Below are 22624 nucleotides of genomic sequence, written 5' to 3'. Positions count from 1 at the left end.
CCCTACCACCCCGCCGACCGCCCTCTCCCGCCTGCAATAATGTGTTATATATTAATTTTAGGTGAATAACAAGTTAACGTTAGCCGTAGATCCCCGTCCAATAATTACTACCAATTATTTAGACTTATAATATAAATGGACGATTCCACTATGGGTATAAAATTTTATTTTATGCCGAAATGGATCGCTTAATTTATATTATGAGAAGAAAGAATTGGAATGTAACCATAGGATCTGTCCAGTTCGGACGGGTTAGGAATATAGTAGTGCATACATCTAACTTGGTATACTTTGTGCATTTTCATTTCTAGAAAATCTCGGTCGCACGTACTTGTTGTTCTCTGGGTACAATAAGCGTATGTTGTTATGTGTATCAGACTATTACTTACCGATTTCGGTCCATTACCGATACACATAATAACATCCGCACAGTGTACTTGGAGAACAGCGGGTAGGTGCTGCCGAAATTTTCTAGAAATGAAAATGCACAAAGTATTCAAAGTTAGATGTAAGCACTACTATATTCTTAATGGGATAGAAGCCTTCCTATGACAGCCGAGAGTGTTGTTTCAAATCAGGATTACTTATCATTGAGTGTTAGCTTTTACTTGGTATGACAATGAAAATTATAGAATAGTAATTTAATTTGATTGATTATTTGTTCAAATGAACTAAAATAAAGACTATTAAACTTAAGGCGACCTATGAAATATTGAATTAATTAATTAGTTTACCTATTATACAGATGAGAGAAGTTCCTGATAAGTCATGGATTGATATTCCTATATTTCAAAGAAGAGCGAAAGGTGATACTCGATATCGAGACGGATGGGAAACATTCCTTGAGTATGCATATGCTAATCCGAGGAAGGTAGATAATGATTTGTTGTGTTGTCCATGTAGTAAGTGCAGGAATAGGGGTCTGGTGGATAGAGTTGCTATACGAAGACACTTAGAAAGATGGGGATTTGATGAAAATTATAAATATTGGAGTTTTCACGGAGAACGTGAAGATATTGAACTAGATGATACTAATATAGAAGATACGCAAGCAATGTTCAACGATATTCCAGCAGTTGCAGAAGTCAATGAAGTTCAAGAAGTACCGGAGGCTGTTGAAGTTCCTGGAGATGCAGATGATGTCCAAAATACCGAAGATGTGCGTGACACCCGGGCCTACAAAGACTTAATGAAGTTATTGGAAGACGACGATAAGGATCTGTATGATGGTTGCACTGAGTATAGTAAATTGTCATTTATTCTTCAACTGATGCGTATTAAGACCCTGAGCGGAATGGCAGATAAATATTTTCAAATGCTTCTTAATTTACTACGCAAGGTAATTCCAGACGGAGAGAATAGCATTCCAGAAAAGTGTTATGATGCAAATAAGATTATTGGTGCTTTGGGTTTAGATTACAATAAGATCGATGCTTGTCCTAATGATTGTGTCCTTTATTATAAGGATAACGAGAAACTTGAGGAATGTCCAAAGTGTGGAGTGTCTCGATGGAGAAAGAATACACGCACTTCAACCAGAAAGTCGAACGAGTCAGTGAATCAACAGAAAAAAATTCCAGCGAAGGTGCTCCGACATTTTCCCTTAGTGCCTCGGTTGCAACGGCTGTATATGACAAAAAAGGTAGCTAAAGAAATGCGGTGGCATAAAGAAAGACGTGTAGATGATGGTAAACTAAGACATCCAGCAGATGCAAAGGCATGGAAGCATGTGGATCAGACTTTTCCCTCATTTGCCACAGAGTGCAGGAATGTCAGACTTGGGCTATCTAGTGACGGATTCAACCCGTTTGGCATTATGAGTTCGGGATGGTCTACTTGGCCAGTTGTGTTAATGCCTTATAATTTGCCACCTGGTCTTTGTATGAAGCAATCATATATGATTCTTTCATTATTGATACCAGGCAAACATTCACCCGGTAATGACATAGATGTGTTCATGGAGCCGTTAATTGATGAGTTAAAACAACTCTGGGATGAAGGGGTCCCAACATATGATGCTCTTTCTTGTGAGTCTTTTAATCTCCGTGCTATTCTTATGTGGACGATTAATGATTTTCCAGCTTATGGTAATCTATCTGGTTGGTCTACGAAAGGGACATTCGCTTGTCCTGTATGTGGTCCGAACTTCGAAGGCTTTTATTTACAACACAGTCGAAAAATGTGTTATTGGTTTAACAGAAGATGGTTACGAAAAGGGCATAAATTTAGGGGGGGAAATGGGCAAATAAGTTTGATGGCCAAGAAGAGAAAAGAGGGGAGCCTCGTGAAATGTCTGGAGATGAGATTGTAAACTTGTTTGAGGGATATCCTAAATTCAATTTTGGAAAGAGCCGATTTACAAAAGATGAAATTCTTGCTCCGAGACACACTTCCATCATGAAGAGGGCACCCAAACGAAAGAGGCAAGTGCGGGGTTTAGATGTCACACATGCTCAGGATTTGCCGACAGGATGGACAAAATTTAGTATATTCTTTCAGTTGCCTTACTGGCATAAACTCAAACTCCGACATAATTTAGATGTAATGCATATTGAAAAGAATATATGTGATAACTTATTATCCACACTCCTTCAAGATGGTAAGAAATCAAAGGACGATTTAAGGGCTCGGCAAGATTTGAATGCATTGAACATCCGACATGATCTGCAAGCACAAGAAGTAGCCAATGGAAAATTTGATTTGCCTTCAGCTCGTATTACAATGTCAAAAGCTGAGATGCAGAGATTCTGTGAGGTTCTTAAGTCGGTGAAGTCACCAGATGGTTATTGCTCTAATATTTCAAATAATGTACAGGTGAAAGAGCGAAAACTTTTAGGACTTAAGACACATGATTATCATATTCTTCTTCACCAATTGCTTCCGGTAGCACTTCGTAACAACATGGCCGATGAAGAAGTAACAAAAGTTATAATTGAATTCTGTGGATTTTTTTAAAAAGTTATGCTCCAAAGTGATCAATATTGATGAATTTAAGGCACTAAAAGCAGAAATGAATGAAACCCTCTGCAAAATGGAGATATTCTTCCCTCCATCATTTTTTACGATCATGGTCCATCTCACACATCATCTTGTAGATGAGGCATTACTCGGAGGACCAGTTAACTATCGTTGGATGTATCCCATAGAGAGGTTAGTTAAAATTCAATTAAGTCTATTTACATAACATGTCATTGCTTTAAATTAACAACTCATATTAATGTTATTTTTAGATATTTGGGTTTCTTGAAACGCATAATGCGAAATCAGTTAACTATCGTTGGATGTATCCCATGGAGAGGTTAGTCAAAATTCAATTAAGTCTATTTACAATACATGTAACTGCTTTATATTAACAACTCATATTAATATTATCTTTAGATATTTGGGTTTCTTGAAACGCATAATGCGAAATCGGGCTCATCCTGAAGGTTTGATTGCTGATCATTACGTGGCAAATGAATGTATGATGTTTACCTCTCGGTGTATACAAGGTGTACATACAACAAATAATTCTCTAAATAGTAATAGAGATGGCACCTTTCATGGAAGTACCAAGATGAACAAAGACTATTCCAGAATAGACTTGAATCAGGCTCATGCCTTCTTATTGCAGAACCTAGAAATTTTTGAAGATTACCGCAAGTAAGAAATTAACTTTATTAAATATGAATTTTTTTGAATTATTTTAATAGTTGAACTCTAATTTTTGTATCAATAGACGACATGTGGAGGAGTTGCATTTAGAAATAACTGGCGCGTCAGCACGAAATCAAATTGCAAAAATTCATGAAAAACATTTTGCCGAGTGGGTCATAGCTGAAGTAAGTTAAGTGGATTTTATTTTTAATTAATTTTGGGAATAAATAAGGCTAACTATTTAACGCTAATTTGTGTTTATATGCAACATTAGGTAGAAAGACAAAGATTTGCAGGTTTGCCAGTGCCAGAAGAGATAAGTATTCACTCACATGGACCGCACTATACAGTTAAACAATGCAGCGGATACCGTGTAAATGGATGTTTATTCCAACTGCAGTACACAGTTAAACAATGCAGCGGATATCGTGTAAATGGGTGTTTATTTCAACGGGTTGGGCTTGAGGAGGAGAGAGTTACTCAAAATAGTGGGGTCATGGCTGCATTTTCTCAAGAATGTTATTCAAGCTCAACTGATCAAAATCCGGTACTTGGTGATGTAGTTTATTACGGACAATTAGAAGATATTGTGGAGATATTCTATGCGTACGGTACCAAAAATGTACGTAGTTATGTGATGTTTAAGGTCCGTTGGTGTCGTGCAGACAGAACTAGGGATGCATATGGTTTTCATCTTGTAAATTTAGATAAGGAGATATATCCCGACATGAAGTTTATGTTCGCAAATCAGGCTACTCAGTGCTTTTACGTCAAAGATCCTAAGGTGCAGAATGTCTGGGTCATATTGTATAAGGAGCCGAGGACTCTTGTTCAGCTTGCTCTTGATGAAAATCCGGACAGTTCCGATGACCCTAATGAGACGGAAGGAGAAATTTTTATTAATTACTCATACCCCCAAAATGTCAATTTTAATATGTATACCTCGCAAATTCGACTTGATATCTGTAATGTAGGAGATTGAATACTAAGATCCTTATGCAAATTTGATTTGATATTTGTAATGTAGGAGTTTGAATAAAAAGATCCTTATGCAAATTCGACTTTATATCTTGCATGTATTTATTAAATATTTAAGTTGCAGATGAGCCAAAGAATTAGGAGGCTATCTTTTCCTCGGGATCAAGAAGGTCCATCATCCGGTATAAGTATTCAAATTTTGTTGAAGTAAATAGTATTAGTGATATAAATATGCATGATATTTACTATTTTTTTATTTATCTAGGATCATCATCAAGACCATCTCCGAGTCCATTATCTCTACATGGATCCTCACCCATTGAAGGTATAAATTTATTTATTTGTATTATGTCAATTGATAAATTTATATGCTCATATAATATATATTTCTTTGTTAGATATTGCGGGGACTTCTCAAATGGATCCACCGCAGCATCGAGACGCATCGCCAGATCTAGGTATTATTTTTATATTTTTATTATTTCTTTCATTATATTCTTAATTTACATTTGTAATGTAATGATATTTAATATTCCTAATATATGTTTGCAGACAATGCTCGTGATGGATTTGGTGATGACGAGATTGAGCACGAGATGATGTCTGGATCTTCTCAGTCAGAGAGAGCATGTCTCCGCCCTTGGACTCCATCAGTATATCACATCCCTCTACCTGAAAAAGCTATTGCATTACAAAAAAAATGCGATAGGAACTTCAAAATTAGGAGAGATTATATTAAAAGAAAGGAGCGTGCCATAAAACAAAGACTAGATAAAGCTATGGCTGATCTAATGAGGGAAAGGGGTAATAATTTCGTATAAACTTTGGAGATTGCTTACTTATTTATTTATGTAAGTTTATAAGAAATTTATTTCTCTTTGTATTTGTAGGCAAAAAAGATTATGAGAAACCCGGTAGACATGGGAGTGAGGAAAAGACGAAAGTACCTCCGAAAGGGTACCGGGCCATTTTGGAGTGGAAGGGCAACATTCCTGTTGGGGATTGGGCCGTCAGATTTAATAACCTGATAGGTTGTTTAATAAGAGATCCATGCTCAATTAACATTGCTCATAACTTTGAGGAGCAAGAATTTAAAGGCATAAAGGAGATTTGGGTGAAGCTCATGGTAATTATTTATTATACTGCTTATTTCTTTTACAATTCACAATGATTATTCTTATAGTGTATTTTTTTGCCATGTAACTTGCAGGATCATTATTGTCTTGAGGACAACCCAGAGTCTTGGGATTATGTTATCCCTAAAATGGCCAAGCTTATTCGGGGTTGGAAGAGTGCTCTAAAAAATAGATATTTTACAAAAATATCTACTGATTGGAAGAGGATCTATGAGCTTGATAAGAGAGTTTATCCATTTAATTGGATGACTCTCATTATCGAGTGGGAGGGTGAGAAGAAGGTGGATTATTTTTAATTTAAGATATTATCATGACATTATTTTTCATTTATATATAATCATCGCACATACTAATAAAGTACTTTATTTTGTAGAAAATATGTGAGACAGCATCGGTGAATCGCAAAATGAAGATATACGATCACTTCTTAGGATCTACTCCTTATGCTCGGATCGAGCATAAGTATTTGAGTGAAAACCCGGTATGATCATATTATTAAAACTGATATCATGTGATTAGTTTTATACATTTACTTTGAAATTTAATATATCACAGGACGCTTTGACTATGCCCCCGGCTCTTCTTGCTAGAAGAGCTTATACACCGCCCCAGGGCTATGAAAATATAGAGGGAAATGACAAAAAAGTGGAGAAAATTAATGAATTGGTCGTAAGTATAAGATTAATTTTAGATTTGTATATACTTAATGATTTTTCATCAAAGTTTCTAACTTTTATGATATATGATATACAGGCGGCGGTGGAAGCTTCTCAAAACGAGGTCTTGACCCGTGTCAGTCAGTCTCAGGGTACAGAGGACACTCCTGTAGAGCCTAACCGCATGACCAGAGACGAGTGGATGGAAGTCGTCGACGGAGCTTACGGTTTACAACCAAGAAAGAAAGGAATAGTTCATTTGTCAAGTGTTGTAGCTAAGAAATTCACCACCACCAATAAGCATAGCAGCCAATCAGTGATCTCGACGCGACCATGTGACACATCATACGTTGTGGGTAAGATTGGTCAATACTTGTTGAAGAATGTTGAAGCCTCTTTGGTTTTAAGCTTTCTTCCTACTATTAAACACAAGTTAGGCGGTGCACAAACGACCTGGGATGTCGTTCAGCGACTCATCGATTCTCAACCCTTAAAGGACTTGCTTCCGCAGCCTATATACATGGATATCATGAGGATGGCATTTAATGAGCATGCAGCTATAAGTGATGGAGAGGTATGTATGTCATATTATATATGCAGTTATTATGAATATTTGGAATATATTCTCATATTGATTTACATTCTTTTCAGGCTAGAGGAGGTACTGTAGGAAGCAGCAGTACGATACGACATTTTGATGCAGCCGCTGCCGACGATAGGGATCACGACGATAGGGACCAAGATGACTACGATGAATGAGTACTGAGTTAGACTTTTTTGTTACTTTTATCGACTTTTGGATTGTGTTGAGCATATAATGACCTCCGGATTATATATATACGTGAAGTTATACTTTTTTGTTACTTTTGTCGATTTTTTGTTACTTTTGTCGATTTTTTGATTGTGTTGAGCATATATAGTGTGTGTGTGAATCGATGAATGATGAATGTGATTATTGTTGGATGTGAATTGATGGATGTGAATACTGTTGGATGTGAATTGATGAATGTGAATACTATTGGATGTGAATTGATGAATGTGAATATTGTTAAATGTGAATCGATGAATGTGAATATTGTTGAATATTTTATGAATATTGGAAGCAACAGGTATATATTCCCAAATGGGGCTCAAAAAGTAGCAATTTTTTTTCCCGAATTATATTCATTAGCGACGAAAAGGTCCGTCGCTAATGAACATCGGCGACGGGGAAATCAGTCGCCAACGTACATTTATCGCCGTCGCCAATAAACATTGGCGACAGGGTGCTTTCCGTCACCAATAATCATTGGCGATGAGTTCAACCCCGTTGTCAATACACATTAGTGACGGGGTGTTTTCCATCGCCAATGTGTTTTGGCGATGGCTAGATTTTCGTCGCCAATAAACATTAGCGACGGGGTGCATTTTGTCGCCAATAAACATTGGCGACGGACAACACGCCGTCACCAATGTGTTTTGGCGACTGCAAACTCGTAGTCGCCAAAACACATTGGCGACGGAAAGCACCCCGTCGCCAATGTGTTTTGGCGACGACAAGATTGTCGTCGGCCAATGTACATTGGCGACGGATGACCCCGTCGCCAATGTGTATTGGCGAGGGGATTATTGGTGACGGGCAAGTGGGCGTCACGAATGTGCATTCGTGACGGATTTGACTGCATTGGCGACGGATTTCCCCGTCGCCAATACTCTATTTTCTACTAGTGTATTAATGACTGAAATTTGGAAGAAAGGGTTGCCTTGAATCTAGAACTCATGACCTGTAGTTGCTCAGCTTGTGCTCGCCTCCCATGATCCTAAAACTCATAACCTTCTTCTCGTCGTCAAAGATTTCGAGGTGCTTGGTGCTGCTGACGGCGGGGATGCTGGAGATAAGGCGGACCTCGCGGAGGCAGCCGGCGGTGAGGGAGGAGTCGCCGTCGAGGAGGCGGAAGGACTTGACGAAGCTCTTGTAGGACTGTGGGGAGTCGAAGCGGTGGAGGAAGGAGACAGAGGAGGGAGGTAGGAGATGGGGAAGGAAGAGGAGGAAGAAGTGTGATTTTGGGGGGAAGATGACAGTGATTTTGGGAGGGGTAAAATTGGGGTTTTTAGGAAACCATGAGCTGGAGTCATGATGGAGGGGTTTGGGCAAAAAAATTTCAAAATTTTGGGGCTGCAGCACATAACCAAAAATATGAGAGGCTGGGTCACATGACTTTTTAGATTTTGGGGTCTTGAAGCAATTTTTCCAAAATTAAATGAAAAATCCATGAGCCGGCCCACGACCTATGAAACATGGGCCGGGAGTCCCAGACCACAGATGAGAGACGAAGGCCCGACTCTTGCAAAGCCGTACGTGGCTCAACCCGACCCGAATGGCAACCTCGCTTCATCAAATCGAATACTCGCTGCGTCGTGACGAGAAAAGAAAAGGGGGCTGAAATGATGTCCTTCGTCAGGCTTTTCCCCTCCCCTCGCTTCATCTCCCCTCTCTCTTCACCCCCTCTCCTCCGCCGCCGTTTAAGCTCTCCTCGCAGCAATCTCTCTGTCTCCTCCGCCGTCACCCCCGCCGCTTCCCCGGGGGCCGAAGAGATGGTTTCGACATCTCAGAGGACTTTGAAAAGTTGGAAGCCCATGTGTCTTTACTACACCCAGGGAAAATGCACTCTTGTACGCTAGCCCTCCTACTTTTCTTATCGCCCATCTACTGTTTGTTCCTTTTCCTCAGTCATATTTCCAATGTTTTTCTAGGTAAATCTATTCTCGTTGTTGAAAGATTTGATTTTTATCCACCACAAATTATCTCTTTTCCTTGGGGTTTGTGGTTGAATAAGCAACTGTAACTTGTTCACAAACCTCTGTGGGGCTAATAGTTTTCATTGGAAACCCTTTTCGCTCCGCTTAGCACTATCCCTTTCTTGGGGAATTTTAGTGATAGGTTCTATAGGAACTGGGCGATCTTTTGGAAGGGAAGTATTATTTAATTGCATAAAGGCACATGTAATATCATATTCTCATCTCTATAAAAAGCTTTCCAATATATTATTTATATGATACTGAACTAAATATATTTTTATTAATGTATGGAGTTTTTGTCGAAGTAAGTATATTTGGTTGAGGTTGTTGTATGCAATGATATTTTCTCGCATGATTTCATAGACAGTATTTAATTTAACTATTGTTCTCAAAAGGTATACATAGCCTAGGATTGTGATAAATCAAGTCGAAGCAATCTGTAGGAAGTTTCTTCACGCTAGTGATGATAACAAGTGCAAAGTTCCTCTGGTGGCATGGAAGACACTCGGTTTCTGTGTTTTAAAAGCAAAAGGCGAGGTCTCCTATGTCACATAATGCGAGAGGCGCCGAAAAATACGATCACATGAGTGAACCAAGGCGATGAATATTCCAAAAAAAAATCATAAGCATTATAAATAATATGTAAATATCAATAAATAGCAACAAGACAAATTAATTACAGTCATATTGTCGAAGTCACTAATCAAATAAGCCATAAACTACCTAAATGAAGTAGTAAGTAACAAATACTGAATAGTAATATTAGCTAATAACTGTTAACACAAATAATTAAGCAACAAATTTTGAACTTAAAGGTGCAAATTGTGGCATGTCCTCAAAATGGTAGAAGTGGTAAAGTACATTACAACAAAATAGCAAAAAATAAACCAAGAAAAGAGAGACACAAAAATTCAATAACAAAATAAACTTTACTTTATAAGACATCTTTTCTACCTTCAAAAATTTAAACTAGAGACAAGCACCTCGCGCCTCACATGTCTTAGGCGTCAAGGTGAGGTCATGAGGCACAAGGTCTTGAGGCACCAAAAGGCGCTCGCCTTAGTAACCTTCATCACCTGACAATATGCGAGGTGCAAAGTTATAAGATTGTCTCGCTTGAGCGACAAAGGCGCTAAGGCTCATCGCCTTTAAAACAATGCTCTATTTATAAAAAAGCTCATGGTGTTTTGGGTTTTCATGATGCGACCATTTCAAATAAAATAATGATGTTTAAACACTTATGGTCTATAGTACTTAAAGAGGATAACTTGTTGGTGAAATGGATAAGTGAAGTTTATGTAAAAAGTAATAGTCTTTGGGGGATTCCCATTAAAAAGACTCATTCTTGGGGTTTCAGAAAAATGTTTAAGAAAAATTTGCAATCTTGTGGTTGCCTCTGGTCCTCTTTTATCTCAAAAGGGGCTTATAAAACTTGTTTCCTCTCAAAAGGTTCCATGGAGGAAGTTGCTTTTTAGTAGAATAAAACTACCTAAGCACTCTTATAGTCTTATCTTTTTTGCTTAGCTTGTCATAATAAGCTTCTTACTAGAGTATCTCTCATCAAACATGGACGGGACATAAAATCCTTTTGCCCTCTCTGTGAAGAGGCTGAAGAAACTATACAATTATTCTTTGAATGTGTTTTCAGCAGTAAATTTTGGACATATATCTCTGAATTCATATGGGTTCGTTATACTCCTTGGAGGTGGGATACACTAATTCCTTGGGATACTAAGAAGTGGGGGAGGTAAAGGGATGATTGTGAACTTCAATAGGTCTACTCTTGTTGCTTGCATGTACTATATTCGAAGAGCTAGAAACTATTTGCTTTTTAGAGGCTTAAGGCCTAACATGGAGGAAATTTTGGGGCATATCAAATTCTATTGGAAAATATAGCTTAGCAAAGCAACTACCATGGAGCACTCTTTGAGCAATTGAAAGTGGTGTTTTAACTTCTGCATTCATTCAACTTTCGTGGTCAAACAGAGCATAATGAGCTATTTTGAATTTGGCCATCTATACGTGTTTAGAAGTTTATCGGGTGATTTATTTTTTTGTTTTGATTCTATGGGTTGAGAAGAATATGTATATCCTCACTATGATTTTTGTTGAGAAAGTCTTTTGTAGGCGTCTGTTAGTAATGGTTTCTCTTTGCTATTGGTGAAGGATCTATTGAGTTTGTAATTGCTGCCCATATTGGTATTGAATAAAACTTATCATTTCATACATGTTGATGGAGCTCTGTATTATTGTGCTAGGAGGTGATATGAAGTGCTTACAAAAGGTGAAAATAGGCGTGAGAGGTACATAGCAGCCGTTTAAACTCTTATTAATGAGACCATTCCGAGATTTCTTTAGTTCAACAGTTGGTAATCATCAATTCTTAGCCTTTAAGTGACATATAGTTGTCGAGGGCTTGAATGATATACTTGAATGTGTTTTTTTCCCGAATGTATTTTATTCATTTGGCTATGTCTATCTTGAATGAATGAATATCTAAACACATGCCTTGTGATCATTGCTGTCCAATAAATCATGCAATATTCTGTGGGAACATGAATCCTGTCTTTCTTTGTAATGATGAAATGTGGGTTATATTATTTTGTAAAATATACTTTTTCGTTGACTGTTATTATATTTTATCTTTAGATGGATGATGAAGTACACCTTGAGAAATTCAATCACAGTTATTTATCAGACCTTCAAGCGAATGATTCTGATGTCAGTAACTTGAAGAGTCAAGATTTAGATTACATTTTAGTCCTTGATTTGGAGGGAAAAGTTGAAATCCTTGAATTTCCCATTGTGATGATTGACTGCAGGACAATGGAATTTGTTGATTCATTTCACAGGTACCCTTACTTTTTAAATGTTTTCTAGTCAGTGATAGAATTGTTTTTTTATTTTTAACCATGAGAATTTATTCTTCGTCTTGCAGTTCATAATGTTGATTTTTTTTGAGAATTAATTTATGATTTGAAATGTGGCATGCATGTACAAAGTTATAGATACTTTATCTTGTAACACCTAACTCTAGTCTTGCTATGTTTGCCTTGCCACTAGAAAAGCTACCTCCCTTCTGCACTTGTGTAGCCTGCTAAATCTTAAGAGTCATAAAGTAGGGATTCATTGTGTAATCTGCATCAGACAATATATATCAGACACGTCGTAGGCAGGCTATATGATAGATAACCATACTTTTGATCGGTACCACTGATGTACTAATAATAGTAAGTTTTCCTAGGGTCTAATAGAATCTAGAGCTCAAGCATAGTGGATTTGATAATATTATTTTGGTGGTAAAAATATATTGGGGTTTTTACTTTGTAGTGAAGAGTAGTATAGATATGCATTTGCATATATGACTAAAGTCAGATCGAGATTATTTGGAACACTGCGTATGATGATTTTCTAAGACGAGAGACGTTCAAGGGTGCTTAATGATTAATCAAGTTATATGTCGATTAATCAAATTATGTGGAATCATAAGTTTTTCAATCTTTAATATGTATTTATTATTCATCATTTTTGAAATATATAAAATTCCTAAAAATTTGAAAATATGCTTAGAAGATTCGAGTAGTCTATTTTTCCGGAGAGCTTTGAAGGGAACATCAGATAGCTTTGAGGGGATCATCAGAGAGCTTGTAGGGAGAGAGTCAAAGGTTGTACGATCGTTTGGTGAGTTTTCGCGAGCGGCGGAAGGTCGAGCAAGCATTGACACAAGCCGGAGATATTTGTCGAAGCCGCTACATTCGAACAAGAGTGATAATATAGAGAGGAGTAGCTGAACTTTAGGAAATCTATAGGATTAGGGTTCCTTTTACTTTAATAGTCGAGTCGGGTTTGGGGTAAACGGGTTTAACTTAGAAAGGATTTGAAAAATAAGCACTCGCATGAAAAAAATTATTTAGGCGCTTTCTAAAAAAGCACCCTATTATGCGGATGATTGTCTAATGAGACGCTTTTTCCCTAATTGGAGCAGTTTCAACCCGCATATGTATAAGCAGCCGCTTAATCTGCATTTTAGAACATTGTTCATTCGTATTTATATATTTAGTCTATGATTCATGCCTACTTTTATTATAGTTTCACTATATGGTGGAAAGGCATTTTAGACAGATTCGATGATAGAATAGAGGTTCAGGATTGTCTATTAGTAATACTAATAGATTATAGAAGGGAGAACTTATGCTAAAATCAACTAACCTTGCTATGGGACACGGTATGTGGTAGTCTGACTGACAAGGTACATAATTTAGTGCCTAAAATTTTATATTTCTACAAATTTTTTTAGGCCTACATATTTGGTAAATTGCTACTTTTTATCCTCCTTCCCCTGTCCTTATTAAAAATTGTGACCACATAACATTTGAACGGTTAGCATTGTAACCATCCAAGCCCTTCCCCTCCCCTCTTGAAAAACCAACTCAAACTCATCATAAATGTTAGTAGTCTAAATCAAATTTAAGTGTGAAACTATAAATCAGTAAGATTATACCTACCTACTTTACTTGATGTAGCTAGTAGTAGGAATACGAAACATAATTCCCATGGCTTTGTTATGTAAACTTGAGCGTAGGGCAGCAACTAATGGTGTATAGAGGCAGTGGCTTTGTTATGTAAACTTTGAGTGTAGGGCAGCAACTAATGGTGTAATAGAGGCAGTGGATGTCTTTTTAACTTTATATATCACATCTCCAAGACAGGCTTATGGATGCCAAATTTCCATATTTTAACTATTTGTAGATTAGTTAATTTATTTGCTTAAGAAGGTCCTCTTTCTTCCTTCTGTTCTTCCCTTTTTCTAGGCGATCAGAGTGGCTAAACTGCACCCTCATTGTGCATTAAATAATAATGCGTGGGTTTGAGGATCTTTCATCTTTTTCTGTTCTTCTGGACTGTTCTTGCATGAGCCCTTCGGCTGCTCTTCTAGGACTTGCTATCCTCAGGTGTTTTAATTGATTAATTCTATTAATTACAATTTTAGTTTTTTTAACTCAATGCAAATGTTATATAGGTATGCTATTCTTATGTCTGACCACGGAGATTTGTGATGATTTCTTTACCTTTGTTTTATTTACTAATGCAATTATTATTATCGTTTGCTTTTATTTTTGTTATAGGTTTGTGAGACCAACTGAAATGGGTCAGCAAAGAATAAATGAGTATATTAAAGGGAAATATGGAAAATTTGGAATTGATAGGTATGTGTTCATGACCCAATTTTCTCCCAAATGTGTTATTTTTTCTGGACAACTAAGTTGCTATGACCTTGTTAATTTAGTATCTTTATATGACTAGCTGAATTTATTAGAAGTTTCATTTATATGCTAATCTTTCTCCCTTGTGCTGTTTATATGTTGTGACCTTGAAAATCATATTTTCTTTTGTAGTTCAGTGAAGAAACTTTTGATGTCAAATTTTTAACCTTTACTAGATACAATTCTTGATTCTTTGGATTCTTGGTTATCTAGAAAAGGTTGTGCAGCAAGCTATATTTGTTTCTACCATTTTGAGCCTTGGGAGTGATCAGCTACTATTGCTAGCATTGTTTTAAATATCGTATTTTGTGTAAATATTGGATGACCAAAATTCATATCGGATTGTGGAAATCAGGGATATATTAGGGATATGTAGTAAATAACAGGGTGTCATATTGGATGTTCACACGTAATTGAATATTCTAATATGTTATCTACACATATTTAATAATTTCTGAGTATAAAAAATTGTACAATAAAAAATTGTACAATAATTTCTGAGAGAGAAAAGTGAGTGAAAAGAGAGGGGGACCTTGCTGGTGGAAAGCAAGACAATGGAGCGCCAAAAAAGTGAGAGATGAGTGCCGAAATTGTAATTGGTAGAATTTTTTTTTAGATCAGCTGTGATTTCTAAAGCAAATGGAAAGTTTTATTTAGTATTTGGGTCGGGTTGGAGACCCCAAACTAATCCCAAATAGAGAAGACCTAAACAAAAAACCCAATAGCAGCCTATATTGCGAATATTAGGTTTATTGGATATCGGTTGATATATCAGAAAAAAGTTCTAAAAACTAAAAATGATATAAACTCGTAAATAGCATTGCGGGCTGCTGTGAACCCTGATATATTGGCTGATATAGTGATATATAGGCCGATATTTTGTACCTTGATTTGTAGGTGTCTAGAAAATCTTGTTACATACTATTTATAAAGAATACAGTGAGGGTAAAAAATGACTGAAGGAATAGAAAAGTTCCAAGAAGTTTCCTATATTTGTGAAAGAATAACAAAAGTATGAGGGTAACATGGGAATTCTAGTTTAAAGTGGCAACACCTTTTATGTTATATGGACTCTTATCTATGTTCTTACCTTGAGTCTACTTTTTGAAATATGAAATTTAATTGCATTTTATGGTGAGTATCGCATTATCTTTTTTCACCACGATTTGACTAAATAAGTACACTTAGATGTATCATTTAGGCGGTGACCTATTACCTAAGTTGCATGGAAACGGGCATGGGTACTGGTACGGGTGCGGGTGCGGGTACGAGACATGGCAAAACTGTAAAATGTAAGGTACGGGGACACAACTACATATATATATTGAATTAATATTGTACATAATTTTTTCCCCTTCATGTGTCATTAGAATTAAAATTCCGATCATATTTTTGAGTTTCTTTTATCATATTGATTATCATGAATTGTAAACTACTCATTTTTTTATTAGACATCTAAAGGACCCATTAACTATATAGTTTTAAACTTGGGTATGGACTGAAACGAATCCGACCCATATCTCATTAGTTTCAAGTATCTCATTAGTTTCAAAAGACGGATGTGAAGTGTAAGCTCTACGTCCAGGAAGTCTTTGACAAATGTTTTAAATTAACACATATATCGTATTGTAAGCTCTACGTCCAGGAAGTCTTTGACAAATGTTTTAAATTAACACATATATCGTATAATTGAGTACATGTTTAATAAATGCATGCATATATTCAAGAAGTGTCCATGAAGTTTGGATACGGGAAAGTGTCGGGTACGTATCCGGTACGGGTACGACTTCATTATAGAAGTACCCGGGTAACATAGCCTATTACAATATACAACAGTATCATTTAGCATTAAATATTATACGAATAAAAAATATGTATCAAGAATTAAAATCATAATTTTGATATTTACGCTATTAAAATTATGTAAAATTACTTGAAGTAAAATACAAAGAAAATAAAAATTTATTAAAAACAAAACAATTATAAGATTATTTAGTAAAACTATGATATAAGTTTTAAGAATAATTTTACTCTTTAGTAAATTAACAGATAATATGTAAATTCTTTTAGATTATTGAAGATTTAATGTGAATGAGAAGTATATTTTTATATGCGCCTTTATTTATACTTGACAATTGGTTTGTTACATCAATCTAATATATAATTTTTATAGTGAGAGTATCTTATCATTATTGACTATGTAAGAAGACATATATAGTACTTTACCCTTTTTTTCTGTCAAGTGCATCATGCACGTACAATTCTTCTATAATTATTGATTTTTATGGTAGTGTTGTGCATATATATTTTACATTAAAGAGCTGAAATGAAATCCCTTAATCATCTACTTATGATATAAGGATTTTTAATATAATTTTATTATTCATTAATATACTTTTATTAAGCATTACGTAATAAATCAAAATGTTAGGGTCTTTTATAGGGCTTTTTTCTAGCATTATGCCTTTTAGGTGCTTCAAAATTTATAGATGTCCCTTAGTCGCTGCTATATAAGGAAATTTATGCTTATTGGGAAACATGTGATATATCGCTCAAAAATTGCCGAAGGCGGTAGATTGTTTTGTAAGAAGCCATATAAAGACATATCAATGAACTTATCAGTTGATATCCATGTTGAGGATATATATTGCCCAAAAATTGCTAAAAAGTGTTAAAAGGATATTGAGACAATATCGTTTTGTAGCAAGCCTTGTTGAATGATATATCAGCTAATATATCAACTATATTTTTGGAAATTTAAAACAATGTTTATCACAAATATCTATATATGTAGGTTAACTTATCTTGTGAATTGGGTCGTGTTCTAAAAGAAAAATGTGAGGGCAATGCGATAATGTCCTTGTTGCCTAAGGCGAGAGAGGCCAAAAAGGGTGATCACTTGAGTATATCAAGGTGTTAAATATTCAAAAAAATTCAGAAACATTATAAATAATATGCAAATAAACACAATATAAATAAATTGCAAGTGAACAAATTAAACAGCTGAATTTTCAAAGTCACAAATTATAGTAACTAGTCATAAAACACCTAACTAAAGTAGTAGTTGACAGAATAGTAATAATAACTAGTAACTACCAGCATAGATAATTAAAGGGCATAGTTTGAAGTTTCAAATTATGACATGTCCCCAAAATGATATAGGTGATAAACTACATTACAACAAAAATAATAGAAAGTCAATCAAGAGAAAAGAAACAAAAAACTTTGAAAAAAAATAAATTTTACTTTATTGAACAGCTTTTGCACCCTAGGAAAGTCAATATAGATGCAGTCACCTTTTGGGCCTTATTGCACAAGCCTTGGGTGAGCACCTGAGCTTGTGAGGTGCCAAGGTGACATTTTTAAGTTGACATTTTTGAGGTGCCAGTAGGTGCTTGCCTTAGTAACTTCCATAATACCCTAGCGATATGCAAGGAGAAAAGCTACAATATCGCCTCTTGAGTGGAGGAAGAAGATATGGGTTCTCTTGAGTGGAGGAAGAAGATATGGGTTCTCTTGAGTGGAGGAAAGAACAAAGAAGGCAAGATAATTTGGGGTTAATGAGAGTTTAAATTAAATAACATTTTTAAGAGAATGAGGGCCATTCTGGTCATTTCCCGTCATGTGCTTTACAAGTGCCCTGTCAAAGTTGACAGTGTTATTTTAGGGGTGTTAAGTGAGACAAGTTCATGGGGGTTAAGTGAAATAAACAACGTTTAGGGGTTTATGTGCAACACTTCCCAAAGTTCAGGGGGTTAAGTGAAATTTACCCTATTTTATTGATAACTTTTTATTTTACTTGATATTTAGCCACATTGGAGCAATGAAGCAACCTTCCAGTTACTTTTGGTGGTTGAATGTATGGAAACTTTCATTCTTCATTGATCTCTTTAATATCAGTCTAGTTTAAATATTTAATTCTTTGTTAGCTAGTGGAATTTTTTTATATTAGTTTATATTCTTATTTATGTTTTCAAACATAAATGGCTCATGTGGCGTACAGAGTATGGCATGATACAGCTATCCCATTCAAAGATGTAATCATGGAGTTTGAGACATGGGTGAGCAATCATCATTTGTGGAAGAAAGAATCTGAAGGCCCCCTACATGGAGCTGCGTTTGTAACTTGGTTAGTTAATTCTTATTAAAAATAGATCTAATATCACTAACATTACACATCCTTTGTGAAACTTGATCTTTTTTGTGATTTGTCTCGTATGCAAAGGCATCTGAGGTTATCTGTAACTAATGGATTTGAAGTCAAAAATCTGCTAGTTGCATGCAGCTTCACATTCATTTGTTCTATTTTTCCCGAGTCCCCATGAGTTTTTACATGTGAGATTAAAGATATATCAGACAATTTTTCTTTTTTGGCCATTGATGACTAAACCTAGAATATGCTGCAGATTTATTTTGTATTTTAAATCACCCAACTGCATCTACATTTGAAAGTCTGCTTGTGAAAAGATGACATCACCATAGACATACTTGGTGTGGATGTTGCTTTGGTTGTTGAAATCCATAAATTTAATGTTTCTCTTACTTTTCTGTTTAAGTGTATATGTGTGTATATATAGTGTGTATATTTATATATGTGTGTGTGTGAGTGTGTCTATGTTTGTGTGTGTTGCTATACTATTTCTCTGGTTTGATTCTTTACGCATTTTTTTGCCTGTTAACTACCATCGTTCTCCCTGTTAATGACCTTTCTTCTCCATATTAACCTGTTAGAAGCTATCTAACCACAGTGGATGATCTGGATAGATTTAGGTTTGCAGTGATTTCGGTAAGTTTTCAACTGTGAGTAACTACGATTGACAATGCTTGGATAAGGTTCGAACCAGTTTAATTATGTCTTACAACTACTGATTAGCAATGGGATCATTTTCTAAATTGACATATTTTAACCCACTATTTTGTATCATCAAGTTAAGCTTCTCTGCAACATCTGCCAAAGAAGTCAAAATTGTCATTTTAGAAAGTATTTCACTGTGCAAGTATGATCAATGGTGCAGTTCCACTAGATGCTTTATTTGCTGATTACAAATTAATGGTAATAAGTTTCTCCAACATTTTATTATAGGTCTCTTCAATGTCACAGATGCACGTGTGAGTGTCTGCTTATCAATATCGCTAACTTATCTGATAGGGGCATGCAAGGATTTATGTCCAAAGTAGTAGATGCCCGATTATGGGGGCCCAACTTGGAAAAATAACGAAGTATAATGTATTTTTGTTATTAATCTTGAAATGGGTTCTGGTATAATACTTAAAGATAATTTAATGCGAGAACTTAATATTATTTCTTGACAACTGTATGATGCTTGAAAGCAACACAGTTAAGAAAGTGAGAAGAACTTGGAGGAATTTTGAAGTACTATTGAGGAACGTGCAAAGACCATAATCTTCATTCAAAAAATAAGTCATTTCTTGTAGATCAGGTTACATGATTCTTTAGCTACTATGCTGATTAATAAAGCATTCCTCCAAGCTTCACAATGAACTCTTATTAAGTATGACCTTTTACCTACTGGAATTGATTTTTAACAAGTCCTAAATCACTAAACAGCCGTAATCAATAGAAACTGGAATTGTTACTCCATAAAGATTTAACATTAAAAGGTAACTTGTTTTTTCATATATTTATGCAGCAGTATCATTCTGGCCTACTTCACTATGCCCAGCTTCCTGTCTCCCCTATTTCTGCGTATTTATGGATTCCGTCTCTTAGAAATTTACCTTAAAGTCTCAGGAGGATTTGATGTATAAAACTTCTTTCCTTTCAGCTATCTTTTTCCTATAATCATAAGAGTATTTAATTTCCTAGGTAATTGAATGAAGAATCGGAAGTAGATAAGTAAACAGTGGTGGTTGGTTTTGAGGATCTGTATCTGCTAGCCTATCACCTAACTGTTAAAAAGGCCAGAGGAAAAGGTTTCTTCGGTGTGTTTTACTATTTAAGTTACATAAGGTTGTTCTCTTCCAAGTCATGTCAGTCACCTTCTTGTGTATCTGGTGATTCTGGTTCTCAAGGGCCATCAGATTTTAGGATATTTTTGTTTTCTTTTATTTTTCCATTGTTTCAATTGTTATTTGTGGTCGTAGTGCACAAATATCTCACTTCTCTTGATAACAGTGGTAATTGGGATATAAAGACGAAGATCCCTCAACAATGCAAAGTTTCCAAAATGAAGATTCCTCCATACTTCATGGAGTGGATCAATCTGAAGGACGTTTACCTGAATTTTTACAATAGAAGGGTAAGCTAAAAAGATCTGCTACATTCATAATGCGAGAAATGTTCTTTTCTTGATGGTGGTAATGGAATTAAAACTGGAACTATGTGCGCCATTTAAAGGCTCTTTTGATGCTTGACAGGCAACAGGGATGATGACAATGATGAGAGAACTAGAGATTCCAGTATTTGGTAGTCACCATCTCGGGATTGATGACACTAAAAATATAGCAAGAGTTGTTCAGCGCCTCCTCAGTGATGGTGCTCTCTTGAAGATCACAGCAAGAAGGATTTCCTCTGACCCAGGTGATGTGAAATTTCTATTTAAGAATAGAATCAGATGATGTTGTCCGATTTCCTAGTAACGGAGCCTAGTTGTTGAGAGAGATTGAAGAATGCAACAAATTTCCTCTGACCCAGGTGATGTGAAATTTCTATTCAAGAATAGAATCAGATGTTGTCCGATTTCTAGTAACAGAGCCTAGTTGTTGAGAGAGATTGAAGAATGCAACAAATTTCCTCTGACCCAGGTGATGTGAAATTTCTATTCAAGAATAGAATCAGATGATGTTGTCCGATTTCTAGTAACAGAGCCTAGTTGTTGAGAGAGATTGAAGAATGCAACAAATTTCCTCTGACCCAGGTGATGTGAAATTTCTATTCAAGAATAGAATCAGATGATGTCCGATTTCTAGTAACAGAGCCTAGTTGTTGAGAGAGATTGAAGAATGCAACAAATTTCCTCTGACCCAGGTGATGTGAAATTTCTATTTAAGAATAGAATCAGATGATGTTGTCCGATTTCCTAGTAACGGAGCCTAGTTGTTGAGAGAGATTGAAGAATGCAACAAATTTCCTCTGACCCAGGTGATGTGAAATTTCTATTTAAGAATAGAATCAGATGATGTTGTCCGATTTCCTAGTAACGGAGCCTAGTTGTTGAGAGAGATTGAAGAATGCAACAAATTTCCTCTGACCCAGGTGATGTGAAATTTCTATTTAAGAATAGAATCAGATGATGTTGTCCGATTTCCTAGTAACGGAGCCTAGTTGTTGAGAGAGATTGAAGAATGCAACAAATTTCCTCTGACCCAGGTGATGTGAAATTTCTATTCAAGAATAGAATCAGATGATGTTGTCCGATTTCTAGTAACAGAGCCTAGTTGTTGAGAGATATTGAAGAATGCAACGACTCCCTTAAATGTATATTACTTCATTGTGCTAAGCTGAGTTCAACAGCATTCCAGCGCAGTCCCATTATAATAGGATATTTAGGATCTTATTAACTTGTGTGCTGTCATTATAGAGCAACCAGTTGCAGTCTGACTCACTGAGCATAACCGCTACCTATACGTCTTTCTTACATGAGCAACGATTGATCTTCATCAGTTACAGCTTCTACTAATAGGAAACGGTAAGCTAGGTTCTTGTACTTCATTTGCAATTTTATCTGCATATTCGGTAATTTACAGTTTGGAAAAGAATGTGGTACTTCATTTCAATAAGAAAAGAATTCATGATCCTTTCAGTTCTGTGTTGTCATAAGAATTATCTAGTGGATAAATCTCAGACACACAAACAGTACATGTTAGAGATGCCTTAAATTCAGTATTTAAACCTCCAGTCAGCAGCTAGCGTCTATCATTGACAAGCTGCATAGTACTCTGCTGTTTTAATATTTACGTAAAAAACTTCATATTGTAGCAGGCCACATGTTATGGACTTCGGTTGGTTACTACGGTCCCCTCGTTGAGGTTTCATTGTCTTGCCTCTCCGCAGTCGAGAGAGAGAGAGAGAGAGACGACATCAGTATAAGTTCAGGCAACCTGACGGGCACTAGAATTTCAGCATGCTTGCTAATCTTGTATTGAAAGGAACTTGACATTGCCAGTCTGTTTCTGAGAAACAGGTGTGCTCTTATTAGAGTTTCTTCCCCATATT

The 22624-nt window shown here is 36.0% G+C and overlaps 3 protein-coding genes and 2 long non-coding RNA genes across 6 annotated transcripts; all 5 read left to right on the top strand.

Moving 5' to 3' along the window:
* Nucleotides 746–3646, top strand: LOC109846261. The gene is made up of 5 exons (XM_020415486.1): nt 746–2131; nt 2230–2916; nt 2960–3118; nt 3231–3298; nt 3379–3646. Exons 1-5 carry the CDS (start codon nt 746–748, stop codon nt 3644–3646), a joined length of 2568 nt encoding a protein of 855 aa, XP_020271075.1.
* LOC109844864 lies at nt 4755–5280 on the top strand. The gene is made up of 4 exons (XR_002248152.1): nt 4755–4796; nt 4880–4939; nt 5013–5072; nt 5167–5280. It is a non-coding gene; the product is annotated as an uncharacterized LOC109844864 (long non-coding RNA).
* Nucleotides 5660–6832, top strand: LOC109846260. Its single transcript, XM_020415485.1, has 6 exons — nt 5660–5740; nt 5825–6031; nt 6124–6231; nt 6306–6419; nt 6504–6722; nt 6815–6832. Exons 1-6 carry the CDS (start codon nt 5738–5740, stop codon nt 6830–6832), a joined length of 669 nt encoding a protein of 222 aa, XP_020271074.1. The 5' UTR covers nt 5660–5737.
* Nucleotides 6845–7269, top strand: LOC109844169. Its single transcript, XR_002247888.1, has 2 exons — nt 6845–6980; nt 7058–7269. It is a non-coding gene; the product is annotated as an uncharacterized LOC109844169 (long non-coding RNA).
* LOC109844410 (uncharacterized exonuclease domain-containing protein At3g15140) lies at nt 8742–22622 on the top strand. 2 transcript variants are annotated; one of them, XM_020413416.1, is made up of 8 exons: nt 8742–9058; nt 11834–12036; nt 14311–14391; nt 18452–18577; nt 20585–20708; nt 20827–20989; nt 21437–22097; nt 22391–22622. In XM_020413416.1, exons 1-7 carry the CDS (start codon nt 8831–8833, stop codon nt 21472–21474), a joined length of 963 nt encoding a protein of 320 aa, XP_020269005.1. In that variant the 5' UTR covers nt 8742–8830; the 3' UTR covers nt 21475–22097; nt 22391–22622. The 2 variants fall into 2 exon arrangements, with proteins under 2 accessions (XP_020269005.1, XP_020269006.1); XM_020413417.1 differs by having other exon boundaries at nt 22388–22622.

Source organism: Asparagus officinalis, chromosome 6 (assembly GCF_001876935.1).
Source record: "Asparagus officinalis chromosome 6, Aspof.V1, whole genome shotgun sequence".
NCBI classification, from domain to species: domain Eukaryota; kingdom Viridiplantae; phylum Streptophyta; class Magnoliopsida; order Asparagales; family Asparagaceae; genus Asparagus; species Asparagus officinalis.
The sequence above is the reverse complement of the archived record's forward strand: the minus strand, read 5'-3'. Positions and strand labels throughout refer to the sequence as shown.